This window comes from Phoca vitulina, unplaced genomic scaffold (assembly GCF_004348235.1).
Source record: "Phoca vitulina isolate PV1807 unplaced genomic scaffold, GSC_HSeal_1.0 scaffold8, whole genome shotgun sequence".
Taxonomy (NCBI): domain Eukaryota; kingdom Metazoa; phylum Chordata; class Mammalia; order Carnivora; family Phocidae; genus Phoca; species Phoca vitulina.
In genome coordinates, this window is record NW_022589711.1 from 45,387,688 (window position 1) to 45,403,144 (window position 15,457).

The 15,457-nt window shown below is 53.1% G+C and overlaps 1 protein-coding gene across 5 annotated transcripts in view; it reads right to left on the reverse strand.

The window, feature by feature from the left end:
- The window catches only part of MYLK (myosin light chain kinase), a 111,755-nt gene that overhangs the window by 23,025 nt on the left and 73,273 nt on the right, over positions 1 to 15,457 (reverse strand). For all 5 annotated transcript variants that reach the window (XM_032406704.1, XM_032406703.1, XM_032406705.1 and 2 more), the window contains 4 exons: positions 8,929 to 8,961; positions 8,738 to 8,831; positions 7,270 to 7,473; positions 1,132 to 1,349 (listed from right to left, as the gene is read on the reverse strand). In XM_032406704.1, the coding sequence (XP_032262595.1) occupies positions 1,132 to 1,349; positions 7,270 to 7,473; positions 8,738 to 8,831; positions 8,929 to 8,961 (549 nt within the window). The remainder of the gene's footprint in view (positions 1 to 1,131; positions 1,350 to 7,269; positions 7,474 to 8,737; positions 8,832 to 8,928; positions 8,962 to 15,457) is intronic.

Here is a 15,457-nt window from a genome sequence, read left to right on the forward strand (position 1 = left end):
TGCTACACACGAGCCCTTCCCAGCTCTCGGAGCCGTGGGAGACACGACCGTCCCCGTGCTCTCTCACCGCGGGAGCCTCCGCCTTGTGTCCCTGGGGCGCTGACGCTGCCCGCTCCCGAGGCCAGTGGCGCCCTACCTGCAGCGGGTGGAGCAGAGCAGGCTCCTGCACCCGGCCTCGGGGCCCCGCGTCCTGGCAAGTCAGAGCCCGGCAGAACTTCGCTCCCTCAGTGTCCTCTTCGTAACGGGCCGCCCTGGCACCAAGTGTCCCCGGGGCGGCAAAAGGCCAGTTTGCACCAGCCCTCGGCTCCTTGTTGATAGGGCAGTGGTCAGGGGGTAGAGGGTGAGGCTGTTTCATCAGCTACTGAGCCATCAAAGAGTGACGCAGGCAGGCGGCATGTGGGCAGGGCGGGAGGCAGACGGTCTCAGACCAAGAGGGCTGCAGGGCTGGGCACGAAGGCCCCTACCACCCGCCCCCATTCCCCGCCCCCCACCCAGTGCAGGAATAGCAGAGGGGCTTCAGAGAACCCTGAGCTAGGTCCCTGGTCCTTGTTCCGGCCCCAGCACCTCTCCTGGCTCGTGGTGGGACCTGCTGGGCAAAGCTACGGTTTCCCGGTCTATAAACCAGGGCTCTGAAAATCTGCCCCGCCGCCCTCACAGGCCTGCAGTGAGAGCCCAGTGAAAGTCTGTGAAAGTGCTCCGGAAACTGTTGCCTAGGATGCTAATGGGAGCAAGCACCATCACCGAAATGAGTTGCAGCTGCAGGTCCCAGAGTGAAAGCCACAAGAGGGGATCCTGACAGCAGCAATAATAAACTGCAAACACCTACAGAGCACCTACTATGTGCCAGGCACTGCTTGCATCACCTAACCTGTATTAACGCACCGGACGCCCCCCCGGCCCCCCCCCAAAGCTCGATGACGTGGGGACTACTATTAACCCATTTTACAGATAAGGGATAGCAACTCGAAGTCAAGTCTAGTGGGGCCTGGGGCAGGACGCGAGCCTCAGCAGCCCCCACGGTCTCTGACTTTAACTCCAGCCCAGTGCATTCCCTCCAATGCCCAGTGTGCGTAACACAAACAGCCACCGTCACTGCATGTGAGTGAGCACAGGACAGGCGCGTGGCCTTACCCAGCTTTCTGGCCAGACCGAAGTCGATGAGCTTGATTCTGGTGCCGGTCTTATTGACACACATGATGTTCTCGGGCTTGAGGTCCAGGTGGACGATGCCCTGCTTGTGGATGTACTCCACCCCCTCTGATATCTGCCTCATGTACTGGATGCACTCCCGCTCCGTCAGCTCGAAGTCCTCGTCAATGATGCGCTCGAACAGCTCACCCCCCGACACGCTGCGGGAGCAGAAGGGACAGTCAGAGCCCAGCGCCACGGGGCCCAGGCTGGCAGGGGGTCTGGCCAAGGGCAGGCTAGGGAAGGAGCAGCGGGGACAGGCAGGAAGGCCCAGGGTAGGAGGGGCCGGGCACTTCTGTGGCTTCCTCAGTTCCCGGCCCCTGCCCTGTTATGCTGGTCCCGGTTTCCGCTGTGCCAGGAGGGCCTCCCAGTTTCCCTCTGGGGAGAACCCTGTTTGTGCCCACTAAGATGTTGGGGAACTCAGGGAAGCATCTGGGCTGAGCAGTTTCAGAGGTGATCATGAGCTGAGAGATTCAGACATAATCTCCTCAGCAAAAAGGGTAACCACCAGGCAGCCTCCCTCCCCGAATGACCACAGATGCGGAAGGGCTCGTTCTTGTACCCAGCTGCGCCTTTTGGTCATAGGGAATTGAAGTTTGAAATACTCACAGCACCCATAGCATTTGTTTCACATAGCCAGAAACAGAAAAATATCTTCAATAATAAGGAGCCTCAGCACATTTTCTAAAATTCATCGACTGTAACCCATTCCCCATGCCTCCTCTGGCCAGGCCTATGGTATCGGTTACTCCTTCCAGCCATAACTAACTCGTCTTGCCTGCTCCCTCGCCCAGGCTGGAAGTGCAGTACATCCTCCTGCCTGGATAGATTTTGGATCCTGACCATGGAGTTTCTGGGGCCCACAGCGGGCATCTTCTACTAAGGACTGGCCCACAGGCTACAGCCAGCCAGCATATTGCCCTTCAGCACAAATGCATGGCCTTGTCCCCGGAGTTACATGGGTCCTTTCTGTTCCCCTGTCCCAGCCCTCTGACCCACCTTCCTTCCTTGCTGCTCAGAAAGTTTAAAGCATCTCCCTCGTGACTTTTATAGCATCCAGACATCAGTAAGCTCCTTTCTGCAATGGCCTATATGTCCACCAGCTCAACGAGGCTGGGTAGGCTTTGTTCTGGGCCCATCCTCTTCCAAGGGCCTTCCCTCTTCTTTTTGGGGGACTGGGGGAGAGGAGGCATCTCTCTTCTGATGGGAGCCATCATGAAGAAGGGAAAAAGCTGAGTGTGGATCCTGTCCCTGCCTTTTACAAGCTGTGTGACCTTGGGCAAGTTACTTAACCTTTCTGAGCCCCGCTTTCCTTATCTGTCCCTACTTCATAGAGTTGTTAGGAGTGAAGGAACTTTTGTAAAGCATCATGCCTGACACGCAGTAGGTGCTCAGCACATATTAATTACCATTTCACAACCTGTGGTGAGTCAGGTGGATCTTGTCAGTGACCCTGAGGGAGGGACAGACAGGGGCGCAGCATGGGGCCCAGCATGGCACAGCCTGTGTGGGCCTCCATCACCAACATTGTCCGGGAGGGCCGAGCTGGGAAAGGTCAGTCTGTGCCAGTGGCCGCTGGGGGCGCTAGAACGGACGCTCTAAGCACCAACAGAGCAGGAGGTCCCCGGGCGGCCAGCAGGTGGCGCCTCCGTCCTCAAGCCCTCCATTTCTATTGCTCTGCTCCAAGTCAAACTTGAATTTCCATTCTCAGGTCTCCCTTGATCCTTAACCATCTCTGTGCCTCAATGTCCTCATCTGGAAGGTGCAGATAAAAACAGCACCACCTCACAGGGTTGCTGTGAAGACTGAGTGACTTAATATAGGTAAAGTGCTTAGAAGAGCGCCTGACACATAGTAAGTGTTCAATAATGTTAATTACCTTTTTTTTTTTTTTTTAAGAGCCAGTTGGGGCTCTTATTGAAAATACAGGCTCTCAAGCTCTTCCCCCTTGCAGATTCTGATTTAGAAACTCTTGGGAGGGCTCTGAGAATCCATATGTTCAATAAACACCCCAGGTCATTCTTAGGATTGGGACAAGCTTGGGAAATTCACTGAGAAATTCCTCTGAGAAGTCACTCTTGATTTCCCCAGAAGAAAGGCTCTTTCCATCCCTGGGTTTCCACAGTCTTGTCTGTCCTTTTTGTATCAGATCTGTCTTGGCTTAAAGTTGTTTATGAACATGTGTGGAAAAGGTCTGGCTCATCTCTAGAATTTTATTTATACCTCGCAATATCTGGCACTGACAAGGTGCCCCAAAATGTGTGCTTTTAAATGTAAAATATTCTGGAAAAGCAAGCAACCATTATTTGTGGTGCCCTTGGGAATGTCTGAGGCAATGAGCAGTAGAAATCTGAGCCATGGAGGTAATTACTACTGCCTTTCTAGAGGTAACCTATTCAGTATAAGTTTAAATAGGCTCAATCTGTTCAAATATATTTAATGTATTTTGAAAGCTGTTCCTGTGGTCCATTTCCTAGGATGGAAGGGGTTACATAAACAGGATTAATGGTTCTACCCAGGTTTCTCTTCAAAATACTCAAGACTATGGATGGAAAGAAGCTGCCACCCACAGAGGTGGGCCAAGGGACAAGACTGGGCCAGAGGAAATGTATGCTTAATAAATGAACAGTGAGGAGCGCCTGGGTGGCTCAGTCGTTAAGCGGCTGCTTTCGGCTCAGGTCATGATCCCAGGGTCCTGGGATCGAGCCCCGCATCGGGCTCCCTGCTCAGCGGGAAGCCTGTTTCTCCCTCTCCCACTCCCCGTGCTTGTGTTACCTCTCTTGCTGTGTCTCTCTCTGTCAAATAAATAAATAAAATCTTTAAAAAAATAAATAAACAAATAAATAAATGAACAGTGAATAGGTGAGTGAGTGAGTGAATCCCGACTAACAAGGCTACCTAATCCCAAGGGATCAAATTCACCGCCCCCCCCCCCGCCGCCCCACCCAAGTGTAGACCTTGGCCAGCCCTCACTTGCAGCCAAAAGATATGGTGTTTCAGCAAACTCCATACCCAGACCCTCTACTTCTTGTCTCCTGGCAGCCAGCTGAGTATTTTTTGATCAATTTTGCCAATGGCAGCACAAAAGGGAGATGGGTAGTGGATGACCCAGCCTAAATTGTACTGCTTCAGTGCTGAGGGTCCCACCACCACATGGAAGGGCCTGAGCGCTCCCAAACGACAAGCCGAGATTTCAGGCCAGGGGCCCTAGGGAACCCCTGTGTCTGGGCAACACTGCTAGATGGGGGCTTGTGGCTTGTCCCATCATCAGAGGTCAGAAAGGCTGAAGACACACACTGCTTCTGATTTCTCACTGTGTTGGAAGCGGCTGAACTGAAGGAGGAGACCCTGGAAGACATTTTCATTTTTCTACATCACCAGGCCTCATCCTTCTCTGAATCTCAGTACCTCCATCCAACAAGGGCAATGGCAAGTTGTACCACTGAGCACCAGCCTTTGCCCTCGCAAGGCCAAGTCTGTGTAAGCTGGAAGGGCAGTACAGATGGGAGCGTGGATGGGCTCCTACTTCTTTGGTTGAGCTCCTATGAAGGGGCAAGTGCCCTACCCCAAGTGCAGCAGACTCGGCTGGCATCTGTGCCTGTCAGACTTGCTCCTGCCCACAGGGGAGGCGTGGGGAGGAGGGATGAAAGCCAGGCCAGCTGAAGCCTTCTTACGTTTTCTCTCAGCATTTTTCCATCCAGCTTGCCAACTCCCAATTCCACGCTAAGTATGGTGTTCTGCCCACTGGTGCGGCTGCCCAGCCTTACCCAGGCTTGGCTGCCTCCTACCCCCTCCCTGAACCCTCTCCCAAACTTGCCCAATGCTTAACTTCTAAACATAAGACATTTCTTCACATGTCCCCACACGCCCACACTGCCTGGACCAAGCAACCTGTTCTAGAATAAATGCGAAGCACCGAGCCCACAGGGCTATGGTGAGGGTGTGATCAGTGAGGCCACAGACATGGGTTGCTCTTTCCTGCAAGTGGGGAGGTAAGCTCGAATTGGGGCCGGAAACAGATTCTAAGATACGAATGCAGATATTCTCTGAAGAGTTTACAGCTCCACAGAATTGCTGAATTTTAGAACCAAAAGGGAGTCTAATCCAAGTATGTCTCCTCGCTGGAAGAATTTAATAATTACAAAATCACAGCTCAGCGGTAACAGGACCTGACTCCAGGTTTCCTGAATAGGAGGGTTTTTGTTCCACAACACCTGGTTGCATGTTAAAATGCTTGCCGAATAATTTTAAGTGGGAACAAGACCACGACACAGAAAATGTCAATGTATCATACGACTAAGAATAAGTCCCAATCATAGAGCACTATGCCTGGCTACGTGATTCCATTTAATCCCCACATTATTCATGAGGCAGCTTATATCCTCCTTTTACCGATAATAACACTAAGGATTGGCAAAGCTGAGTTACTTATTCAAGGCCACACAACAAGTAAGAGGCAGAGCTGGGATTGACGTGAGATTTATCAGACTCACTTTGTACTCTAAGTTTGTGCTTTTAACCCACTCTAGCTTTTCCAGATGTACATAAGCTGGAAGGAAACACACCAAAGCGATCACTGAGCCAGGGGAGAAAATCACACCTCAAGCCTGGGGAGGCCTCACCTTCCCAGGGAAGGAAGGTGTTGAGAGAATCCTCTCCAAAGGACTAAGATCCCTGAAGCTCAGGACAAGCAAAGCAAGGCCTGAAGGCAGTTTCACAAGATTTCTAAAAATTTCAAATGCACATACCCTTTGATCTAGCATAACCACACTTCTAGGAATGTACCCTACAGATGCGCACAGGTGTGCGTGAAAAGATGTATGTACAAGGTTACAAACACTGCTTGTTTGGAAAAGCAAAGGCCTGGAAACCCGTCAACCTCCTATCAAAAGAAGACTGCTCCAGGAAACTGTAGTTTATGCATGCAAGCAAATCCCACGGAGCAGGCCAAATGAGGAAGCTCACCAGCCACTGAAATGTTCAGAGCCCTTCATATGAAGATGAACTGCTGAATGAAAAGAAGCAAAAATATAGAACAGTGGATATGAGGTACCTTGGTGCTAAAAGGTGGGAAATATTTTTTTTTTAAATCACATATGCTTGTATTTTCATAACGAAACTTTGGAAGGATACAAACAAAACCTATAAAAATGGTTATTGGTGTCAGTGGTGGAGGTAGAAACAGGGTAGATGAGGGACAGGGCTCGGAATGGAACTGTTTATTGTGCATGTTCTTACATTTTTTGATGTGATTGTTTCCCACTGACCACAAATTCTGATGAAAAAAAGGAAAGAAAACTGAAAAACACAGACCCCTCTGCAGACGGCATCTGGCTTACTGAGGGGCTGTATGCGCATGTGCATTTGCATGTGTTTATGTGTGTGTGTGCAGGCGTGCATCTGTGCATGCATGTGTGTGTGTGTGTGTGTGTGTGCATGTGCGTGCGTGCCAGCGGCTTGGGGGTGAGGCAAGTGGAGGAAACAGCGGATTCCAGGAAAGCCTTGGCTGGAGGTCCCCTGATCCATGCCCCTGTGCATGGACAAGCCAGCCCAGAAAGCACAACCCTCTGGTGAGAAGTCAAAGTACAAACAAGCACGGGATGGGGGCCTGCAGAGCCCAGCCCGAGACAGGAGCCAAGGGTTACACCCGCACATCCCAAGCCCCCGGTCCTGGGCCCCTCTTCTTTTGAAGGCCATTCAGGAAGTTGCTCTGTCCCTCTCTTTCTCCTCCAAAGCCACCTCTGAGTCAATGCCCTTGAACGCAGCCGAGGAGCCTAGCAGTAACCTTGACGCTTTCACAGGGAGGTGGGGGTGAAAAGGGGGCAGGGGTCCTCAGAGATCTGCCACTCTGCTATGGAAATGAGCAAGGGGCTGCAGTGGGCTGGTGCTCAGGGGGTGAGGGCCGCTCCTGTGTACAGATGTGCCGTTCTGAGGGGGCACCCCCCAGCCACCGGGGCTGGGGAGCCGCTTACACGCTGCAGCCTGACCTGCGGTGCTCCCCATCTTGGGGCAGAAGGGGCTTGGGTGTGGACAGTGGGGGTGACGCACGAGGGGCTCCCAGGCCCATAGCAAACCACTCACATCTCCAGGACCATGACAATGTTGGCCTTTTCTTCGAAGGCATCCACACACTGGACCAGCTTGGGGTGGTGGAGGCAGTTCATGATGCCGATCTCCTGCCGGATATTCTCTTTCTCTTTTGCGGAATATGCCTTGAAGAATTTCCCTGCCCAGATTTTTCTAGTTTTCTTTTCTACGAGTCGAAAGACCTGCCCAAATTTCCCACTGCGAATGAAAGGAGGAGGAGAGAAAAGGCAAATTTAGCTGAGCTTTCCATTAAATTGGGGCTGACAGTGATGGCCTACGGGAGAAATCCAGCCCACCTCTTTTTGTAAATAAAATGTTATTGGAACACAGCCACGCCCATGTGTGTGCATTTCACCTATGGCTGCTTTTGTGCTTTGCCGAAACCTCAACTATCCATCATCCGGCCCTTTATAGAAAAGTTGGCCAGCCCTGCTCTCGATCCTGAGGTACACCTCTAACCCAGACAACCTTACTCTCCCTCACCTGGCAACCTCGGCCCGTGCCCGACCCGCATCCCTGCCCAATCACTGCTCAGGCTCACTACTCCGTCTGCCCTGTCATTTCCTTGGGCTGAGGCCTCTGTCTTGGCTGATGGACTTCTCTCTCCTTCGCCAAAGACAGACCCATGACGTTGGGTGGAGGAAGTCCTCCCCAGCTACAGAGAATTTCTGAGTGGTTGCCTTCCTTCTGCTCCAGTGTCCCGCACTGGTCCCCTGGAGACAGCCGAGGAAGGCCCCTGCTGTCCACGGCGGGAGAGGGGAGTGCGGTGGTGTTCCTCTGACCCAGCTCCTGCGGGCAGTGTGGGCTCCTTGTACTCAACTCTGATGAGGTTGGCGGCACCCCTTTATTTCCCAGAAACCTACTGGAAATCAAACCTGAGCCCCATCCCCTTGGCCTCCACCATGTGCCCCTCCAGGGATAGTTAGGGGGAGACAGACAGCCCTGGGGGCTGCTGCTGGAGGGGATGCTGCGGCCGACGAGGGCTCAAGGTTGGGGTGCCCGCCCTCCAGGGGACAGCCAGAGTCAACAGTGCAGTCCAGGTGCATAAAGTGAGCAGTGGTGAGCAGCTGTGCCTTTCAAGGCTGTGGGCTTCACGGATGCGCGAAAGATACGACTGCTGAACAGTGAGATGGCTCAGGCTTGACTGACTCCTGCCGGTGACCCGGACCCCGGTGCCTCGTTTGCTCGTGCGTGCGGTTGGAAGGCACGGGAAAGGAGGGGCTTGCTCAAGACTCTCGTGGAGCTGAGCCAGCGCTGCACCAGCAGCCACTAAGAGGGCCCTGGGTGGGGATGCCCTCATGGGGTGCTGACTGGGTCCGCACCTCCTCTTCCTGCAGGGCGTCTCAGTGTGGGAAGCTGGCAAAACCCAGGAAAAGATGGGGAGACAGGGTGTGGAATCTAATGAGGGGATCTGTGCCACCCCAACCCTGGGGGCCCGAAAGATGCTCCCTGTTCCACTTACGAGCCTAGTCTCTCTTCGATGTCATAGAAGTCAGACACTTTTTGTTCAGTGTTGACGGTCACGTTCCGGTAGTTGATCTCAGGTTCCTTCTCATCTGCAGGGTAGGGGTGGGGTGAGCGTGAGCCATCAGATTCCTCTCTCGCCCCCCTCCACCCCTCGAGTCTACATGAGGACAGGTGGCCAGCACTCACCATCATCTGACACCTCCACTTCGTCCTTCGGCTCTGGGGGGAGACAGGGAGGGACACAGAGGACACAGCAATTAGTAGCGAAAGCCCATCGAGAACAAAACATGCTGGGGGGCTCGGGAGACCTCAGCCTTCCTAGGCCCAGGACCACAAAGCCCAGAGCGCTGGGAATGGCCAGGCGGTGGGTCAGTCCACACTGCCGCAGGGCCGTGGACACACCGGCAGGCCCTGGCCTCCTCACCCTACCCAGCAGCTTCTGCACCAGCTCTCACCTCCATCTCTTCCTCTGTAACCTCATGACCCCCTAGACATACCCTTCTTCACAGCGCTCCCAGGCTCTCCGACTTTCAGAACCTACACAAAACTGTGACAGTCCCTTTCTGCTCCGACTCAAAAGTCAGCAACTTAAATTGCTCCTAGCATCAAACCTATTTATCCATTTGATTAGATAATGGTACGTGGAGTTCCAGACATGTACCAGGTATCTTGCAAGTTATCATAGTTATATCAACAAGTACACAGAAAGCAGGATCTCTCCTTTCTTGGAGCTTATATTTAGTTGGGGAGGCAGAACTCCGTATACTTGAAATCCCCATTACAAGTGTTCTATAATCAAGCACATGACATTGCAGTACAAACTGAATATACAAGGCAGGATGTTGATACAAAATAGGGCAACTATAAGTCAGAGCAATTATTCTGGGAAGAAGTAGCCCTTGAATTGTGTCTTAAAGGAAATACCGGAACACAACGGGGAGGTGGAGGTGGGTGAACCACACAGTGAAACCAGCAGGTGTTTAAGAGGTATGACAAGAAGGGACACGAGCAGCCCACGTTGGCTGCTCACATGGATGTGTCTGAAGTGAATGGGGAGAGGCGTGAGGGGACAGTCACGTGTCCATCCGAACACACCCACGTCAGAGCTCCAGGCTTTCCTTTGCCTAAGGTTAGCTTTGTCCCAATGGAGCCACTATGGCTTCTTGACCTTGGCTGAATGCCTTTCCCTTTCTGGGTCCCAGTTCCCTCATTGGTAGAAGGAGGGAGTTGTATTTTTAAGTGATTTCTAGTGTCTTTGGCTAGCTCTAGATGCCATGCTTTGTGATGTGCTTTGTGCTCTTTAGTCATGATGTGGGCTATGTTTCACAGACAGATGGAGACAAGGCAGGTTTCCTGAGGAGACAGAACAAAGACCTGAGCAAAGTCGCGAGGGAGGACAGAGATTTTATAAGAGCTTGTGTGTGTGTGTGTGTGTGTGTGCGCGCGCGCGTGTGAATAAGACTTGGGGGAAAGGGTGTGATAAGGGACAGCACTCATACCTATGGATAAGTCTCCCAGGAGCAAAAGAGGCTATGATTTGTTTAGAGTCCTTTTTTTTTTTTAGTTTTTTAGTTTTTTTAAGATTTTATTTATTTGAGAGAGAGAGAGAGCATGAGCAGGGTGGAGTGGCAGAGGGAGAGGGAGAAGCAGACTCTGTGCCGAGTGGGGAGCCTGACTCAGGGCTCCATCCCAGGACCCCGAGATCATGACCTGAGCTGAATGGACGGAGCCACCAAGGTACCCCTTGTTTAGAGTCCTTAAAATGCTGTTGAAGAAATGAAAAACTAAACATAAGTGGGACGGGGAAGAATATTCTGTCAAAGGAAGGCAAATGCCCTGGAACAATAAAAAGGGTAAGAGAGATGGGAACTCTCAGATTTTTTTTTTAAAGATTTTATTTATTTATTTGCTAGAGAGAGAGAGAAAAGTGAGAGTACAAGAAGGGGAAGTGGCAGGCAGAGGGAGAAGCAGGCTCCCCGCTGAGCAGGGGGCCTGATGTGGGACTCGATCCCAGGACCCTGGGATCATGACCTGAGCCAAAGGCAGACGCTTAACCGACTGAGCCACCCAGGCGCCCCGGGAACTGTCAGATTAATGGTGGGGGTTTCACAGATAGCACCAGGACATGAGCCTAACTGATCAAGTCTTCTAAATCACACACTTGAGAGTGGAGAGCCCGGTTCCTCAGCCTACTGCTCTGGCCAACAGAATGCTGTCATGGGGGGCGGGGGTGGGGGTGGGAAATGTGCACTGGCCACAAACAGGGATGACTACTCTGCCCTCAGCGGAGTCTGGGTGTCTGCTGCTGAACTAGGGCTGTAAACACTTAAAAAGTCACAGCAGAGCTGGTGGGGGTATGGAAAGCCACTGTAAGAAGAGCTGCCATGTGAAGATGAGCAGACAAGGTTAGGCCTCTCTGGTTGGGGAAAAAGGTCTAAAGCAGAGATGTTTTGTTTTGTTTTGTTTTGGGGGGGGAGAGGGAGAGAATCTTAAGCAAGCTCTACTTTCAGCACAGAGCCCAATGCGGGGCTCGATCCCAGGACCCTGAGATCATGACCTGAGCCAAAATCAAGAGCCAGACGCCCAACCGAATGAGACACCCAGGTCTCAGATACGGTTTTTTAACAATCGCAATGGCCAAGCGTGAGATTAAGGTTACAGACTTTTATCAACTAATCAATGCCGTAACTTGAGAGAACAATCTCGTGTGGTGCCTCACACAGGAGGAAGGCTGAAGGCATACGGAACTCACATCTCCAGACGCACCATGAGAACGACATATAGGGGTCAGCAGGGGTTTAGGGCAGTTCGACAATGGCACTTCAGACAGGGCTTTAAGGGAAGCAAGGGGTTCAAGTCTGTCATGAAGGATGCTGTCACTGGCTGGGCCCTGGAGACCAAATACTAACAATCATAGCAACCTTTACTGTCAGGGAGGCCCAGCGTCCTGGCCCATGGTGGCCCCATATGGGAGAGTGTTCACCCGATGAGGTGTCCCCTTTTCTTTTTGTTCCCATGCCACTCATCCTGGTGTGGAATGAGCAGCGGGCCGAGAGAGAAAGTAGAAGGCAGGCTGTCTAGGCCTGGCATCTTTAGGAGGAACTGTCTGTACTTCCCTAGGGAGGGGGCACCAGCCATGGGGCTTTCCAACGGCCTGGCCCCCCAGGGGCATCTTGCAGGCAGCCCTGTAGGGGGCATGCAGTTCTAGAACTGGCCTCTCCCACTTACTTGCACACCAGTTAGAAGTTACAGAGCTGGCCTTCTGGTTCTTACTGCCAACACTGCATCCGCCCTTCACCTCTGCCTTTCTCCCTTGGCAATTAAGGTGCAGAAGGCTCTCCTGATGCTATGGTTTTGGGGACCTAGATCATTCTCAGGGAAGTCACGCCCCTCTTTCTGACTCACTGTTCCACCACAACTTTTCCTCTGTTTGAAAGAGACCAAGACTCCAGGTTGAGAGGTTTTCCTTCTTCCTTTTCCTTCTCGTTCTGCCTCCATTCTGTTTGGAGGGAGACGTGGCCACAAGGAGAGGAGCAGGGTAGGAGTTGGGGAAAGGCCACAGTTCGATGAGCCAAGCCTTCAAGAATAAAGGGCTGGGCGCCTGGGTGGCTCAGTCGTTAAGCGTCTGCCTTCGGCTCAGGTCATGGTCCTGGGGTCCTGGGATCGAGTCCCACATCGGCTCCCTGCTCAGCGGGAAGCCTGCTTCTCCCTCTCCCACTCCCCCTGCTTGTGTTCCATCTCTCGCTGTGTCTCTCTCTGTCAAATAAATAAAAACTTAAAAAAAAAAAAAAGAATAAAGGGCTTAGTAATGGGAGGGGTGACCACTTGGTTTCCATCTTTCCACCACAGAAGGAGCTGAACTACAGCAGGAGGGACTTCAACAAGAAGTTTCAAAAACCTATTCAGAAAGAGCTGGGACATCGACGAGCTAAGCACAAGAACTATTTGGAAGATGGTTCTGAGCTATTTCTGCAAATAGATAAGTCTCATTCCCCTGGAACAGTGTTTGGGACAGGACCAGATGAGCCCTTGGGACCCTCACAGGGCATGCCTTAGGCAGCCCCCTGGACGGAGCTCTCCACGGCCGAGGGCTGATGCACGCCCAGTGGGCACTAGGTGGCACCCCAGCCCCAGAGAGGCCTCCGTAGCCCTGGACAGGTTGAGCAGCCCAGGGAGGCTGATCTCTATAGAGCCCTCAGGGGCTCTGCATCTCTAACTGCCCTCAGCCTTGCAAGGAAGCCTTAACTCTGCAAGAAGCCTTTCTCCCAGCTGTTTTGCTAACAACTATATATTCTAGAACAAATTAGGATTAGGAGCAAGGATGGAATGGATTGAAGAGTCAGAGCAGGGGTAGGGTGGGGCAGAGATGAAGGCCTGGCTGGGATGGGAGAGATGGGTGTACTGGGGCAGTGGCTCTGTTTACCCAGGTTTGGGGAGACAGGGAGGGGAGCTAGCTGGGTTAGGGATCCTAGTGTGAGGGGTGGCTGTGGCATAAGGAGGCCGCTGACCTGGGGTGGGGGGCGGACACACCGTGCTTTGTCCTGTACCACCCGGAACAGTGCCCAAACACGGGAGGGGTGCAGGGTACATTGCGGGGGTGAATGTAGGGTAAGGGACGGGGTGCTTAGCAGGGATAGAATGGGGAGGTCAGGATGAAGCGGAAAACCCAAGCTGCTAAGGCACAGGCAGGAGGGATACTGGTGGCAGTGGGGAAGGTGAGAGCCGACATTAGCTGGGCTTAGTGGAGGGAGGGTTTGTTGGCACTGCCGTTTTGATGACCACCATAGACCACTGGCTCCACAGAGAGGAGCCACCATAACCCCCCTCTCATCCCTCCTCTACATGCACACGCATGCGTGCACACATGCAGTTCACACACGCGTGCATCCACACCCCCCTTCTCTGTGAGCCATTTCCTTTTTAAAGTAGAGACAGATGCCCTCCCCAGGTTATAACTAACAAGCATCTGACCAGTCCACAGGGGGCTTCACTTGGAACCCCACCTCCCTCCACCCCACCCTCCCACCCCCTCCATCCTCTGCCCCTCAGGCCTAATGCTCCACAACTCTTCTGTCCTCCCCAGTAATCCAGCTGGGCCTGGAGGTGGGAGCAGCTTCCAGTCTGGAAGCCCTGGGTGGCCTGGACCCCTCCTCGGGCTGGCAGGCTATTTTTGCATTTCCTTTCGTTTGCTCCCAGCCAGGAGGGGCCCTAGGAGGAGAGTCTGAGGACCACAACAGGGGTTTGGCTTGGCTGCAGGGAGGAAGGGTGCAGGGAGGAAGGAAGGGCCACCTGCCCAGAGCCCGGTGGTCCTAGCCCCTGGTCCCCACAGACTCTCCCTCCAGCCCTGGGAGCTGCTGTCCTGGCCTCCTGGGAGCCACACCTTGCCACTCCTGTGGCCTCCAGTCCTCGGCATGGGGTTTATCAGGCCCTCTACAGTTTCTCCGGGTTTCTTCCATAGAGGACCTGGAAGCTTTCCTTTCCAGCTAAGGAACATCTTCTCACTGCCATGTTAGCTCTTCCCTTCTCACTTTTCGAGAGGTGGGGAGCTAAAAACATAAAACTGAGCGCCTGTCCTGGCGCTAACCTGCCTGCCTACTCCTCACTCTGCTCATTTCAAAGCGGGGGTCAAAGGGCAGCAGACAGCAGTTTTGTTACCCGGCTTCCCCAGCAGACATTTGTGAGCAGCTAGTGGGCAGGAGCCCGGGAGCCCAGGACAGCTGCAGGGAGGCCCAGCGGGGCTGGCCCAGGGGCTGGGATCCACGCCTCCACGGCTCCCACGTACCAGGGCTTGCTGGATAAAGGCCCCCAAGACAGGGCTGCACCTGCAACACTGTAAATCTGGTCTGTTTTCCACTGGCATCCTCCAATTTCTTTCTGGAGCCCTCATTTAATATGAAAGTAAGGTTTTAATATCTATTTTATATCTGATTTTCTCACCAAAGAAGGACATCAAATTGTAATGGCCGTCCCATACTCATGATGCCTCTGGTCCCGCGGTGACTTCAGACTGGCCCTGTCCTTTGCTCTCCCCTCTCCTCTCTGCCTCACACCCTGAAGCTCTCCCTCTCCCGGTGCCCTTTCCCTTGGCGTCCCTCCTCCCTGCCCCCAATCTCTTCTCCACCTTGAATTCATGGCACCCTTTTGCCTCTCTTCACATCAAACTTCCTGAAAAAGTATTCCACACTCTTGGCCTTTCCTTCTCCCACTTACTCCTTACCCCTGGGGCAACCATTTCCCACCCTGCGGAAACGCTCGCTCTCCAAGATGGCTGTGCCTCAAAGGGCTTTAGCCCTGAGTCTCATCTCTTTCTGTATTTAGAGCTAGCTGCTATTCCCTGAGCCCTCTCTGCACCTCACTCCTTCTGTGTTTCTTCCACACGGCTCCAGCTTCTCTTGGTGCTCTCCCCCTCATCCTTCCTTCCGTCTCCGGATATCTGCGCTGACTTTTCTACCACCCTCCTGGTGACCTCACTGACGCCCATGGCTTCAATCATCAGCTCAACAGTGAAGATTCCCAGCTCTGTAGCTCTAACCTAAACCCTCTCCTGAGCTCTAGATCAACCGGTCAGTAGTCTGAAGATGCTTGGATCGCCTTCAGTCACCTCAATTACCCAGGACTGAAACCAGAACTTGTGTCTTCTCTGGGACTCCCCGCTGCCTAACTGCCAGTCCCTGGGATGCAGCCTGACGGCTCCCAAAGGAGTATAGGCTTCAGG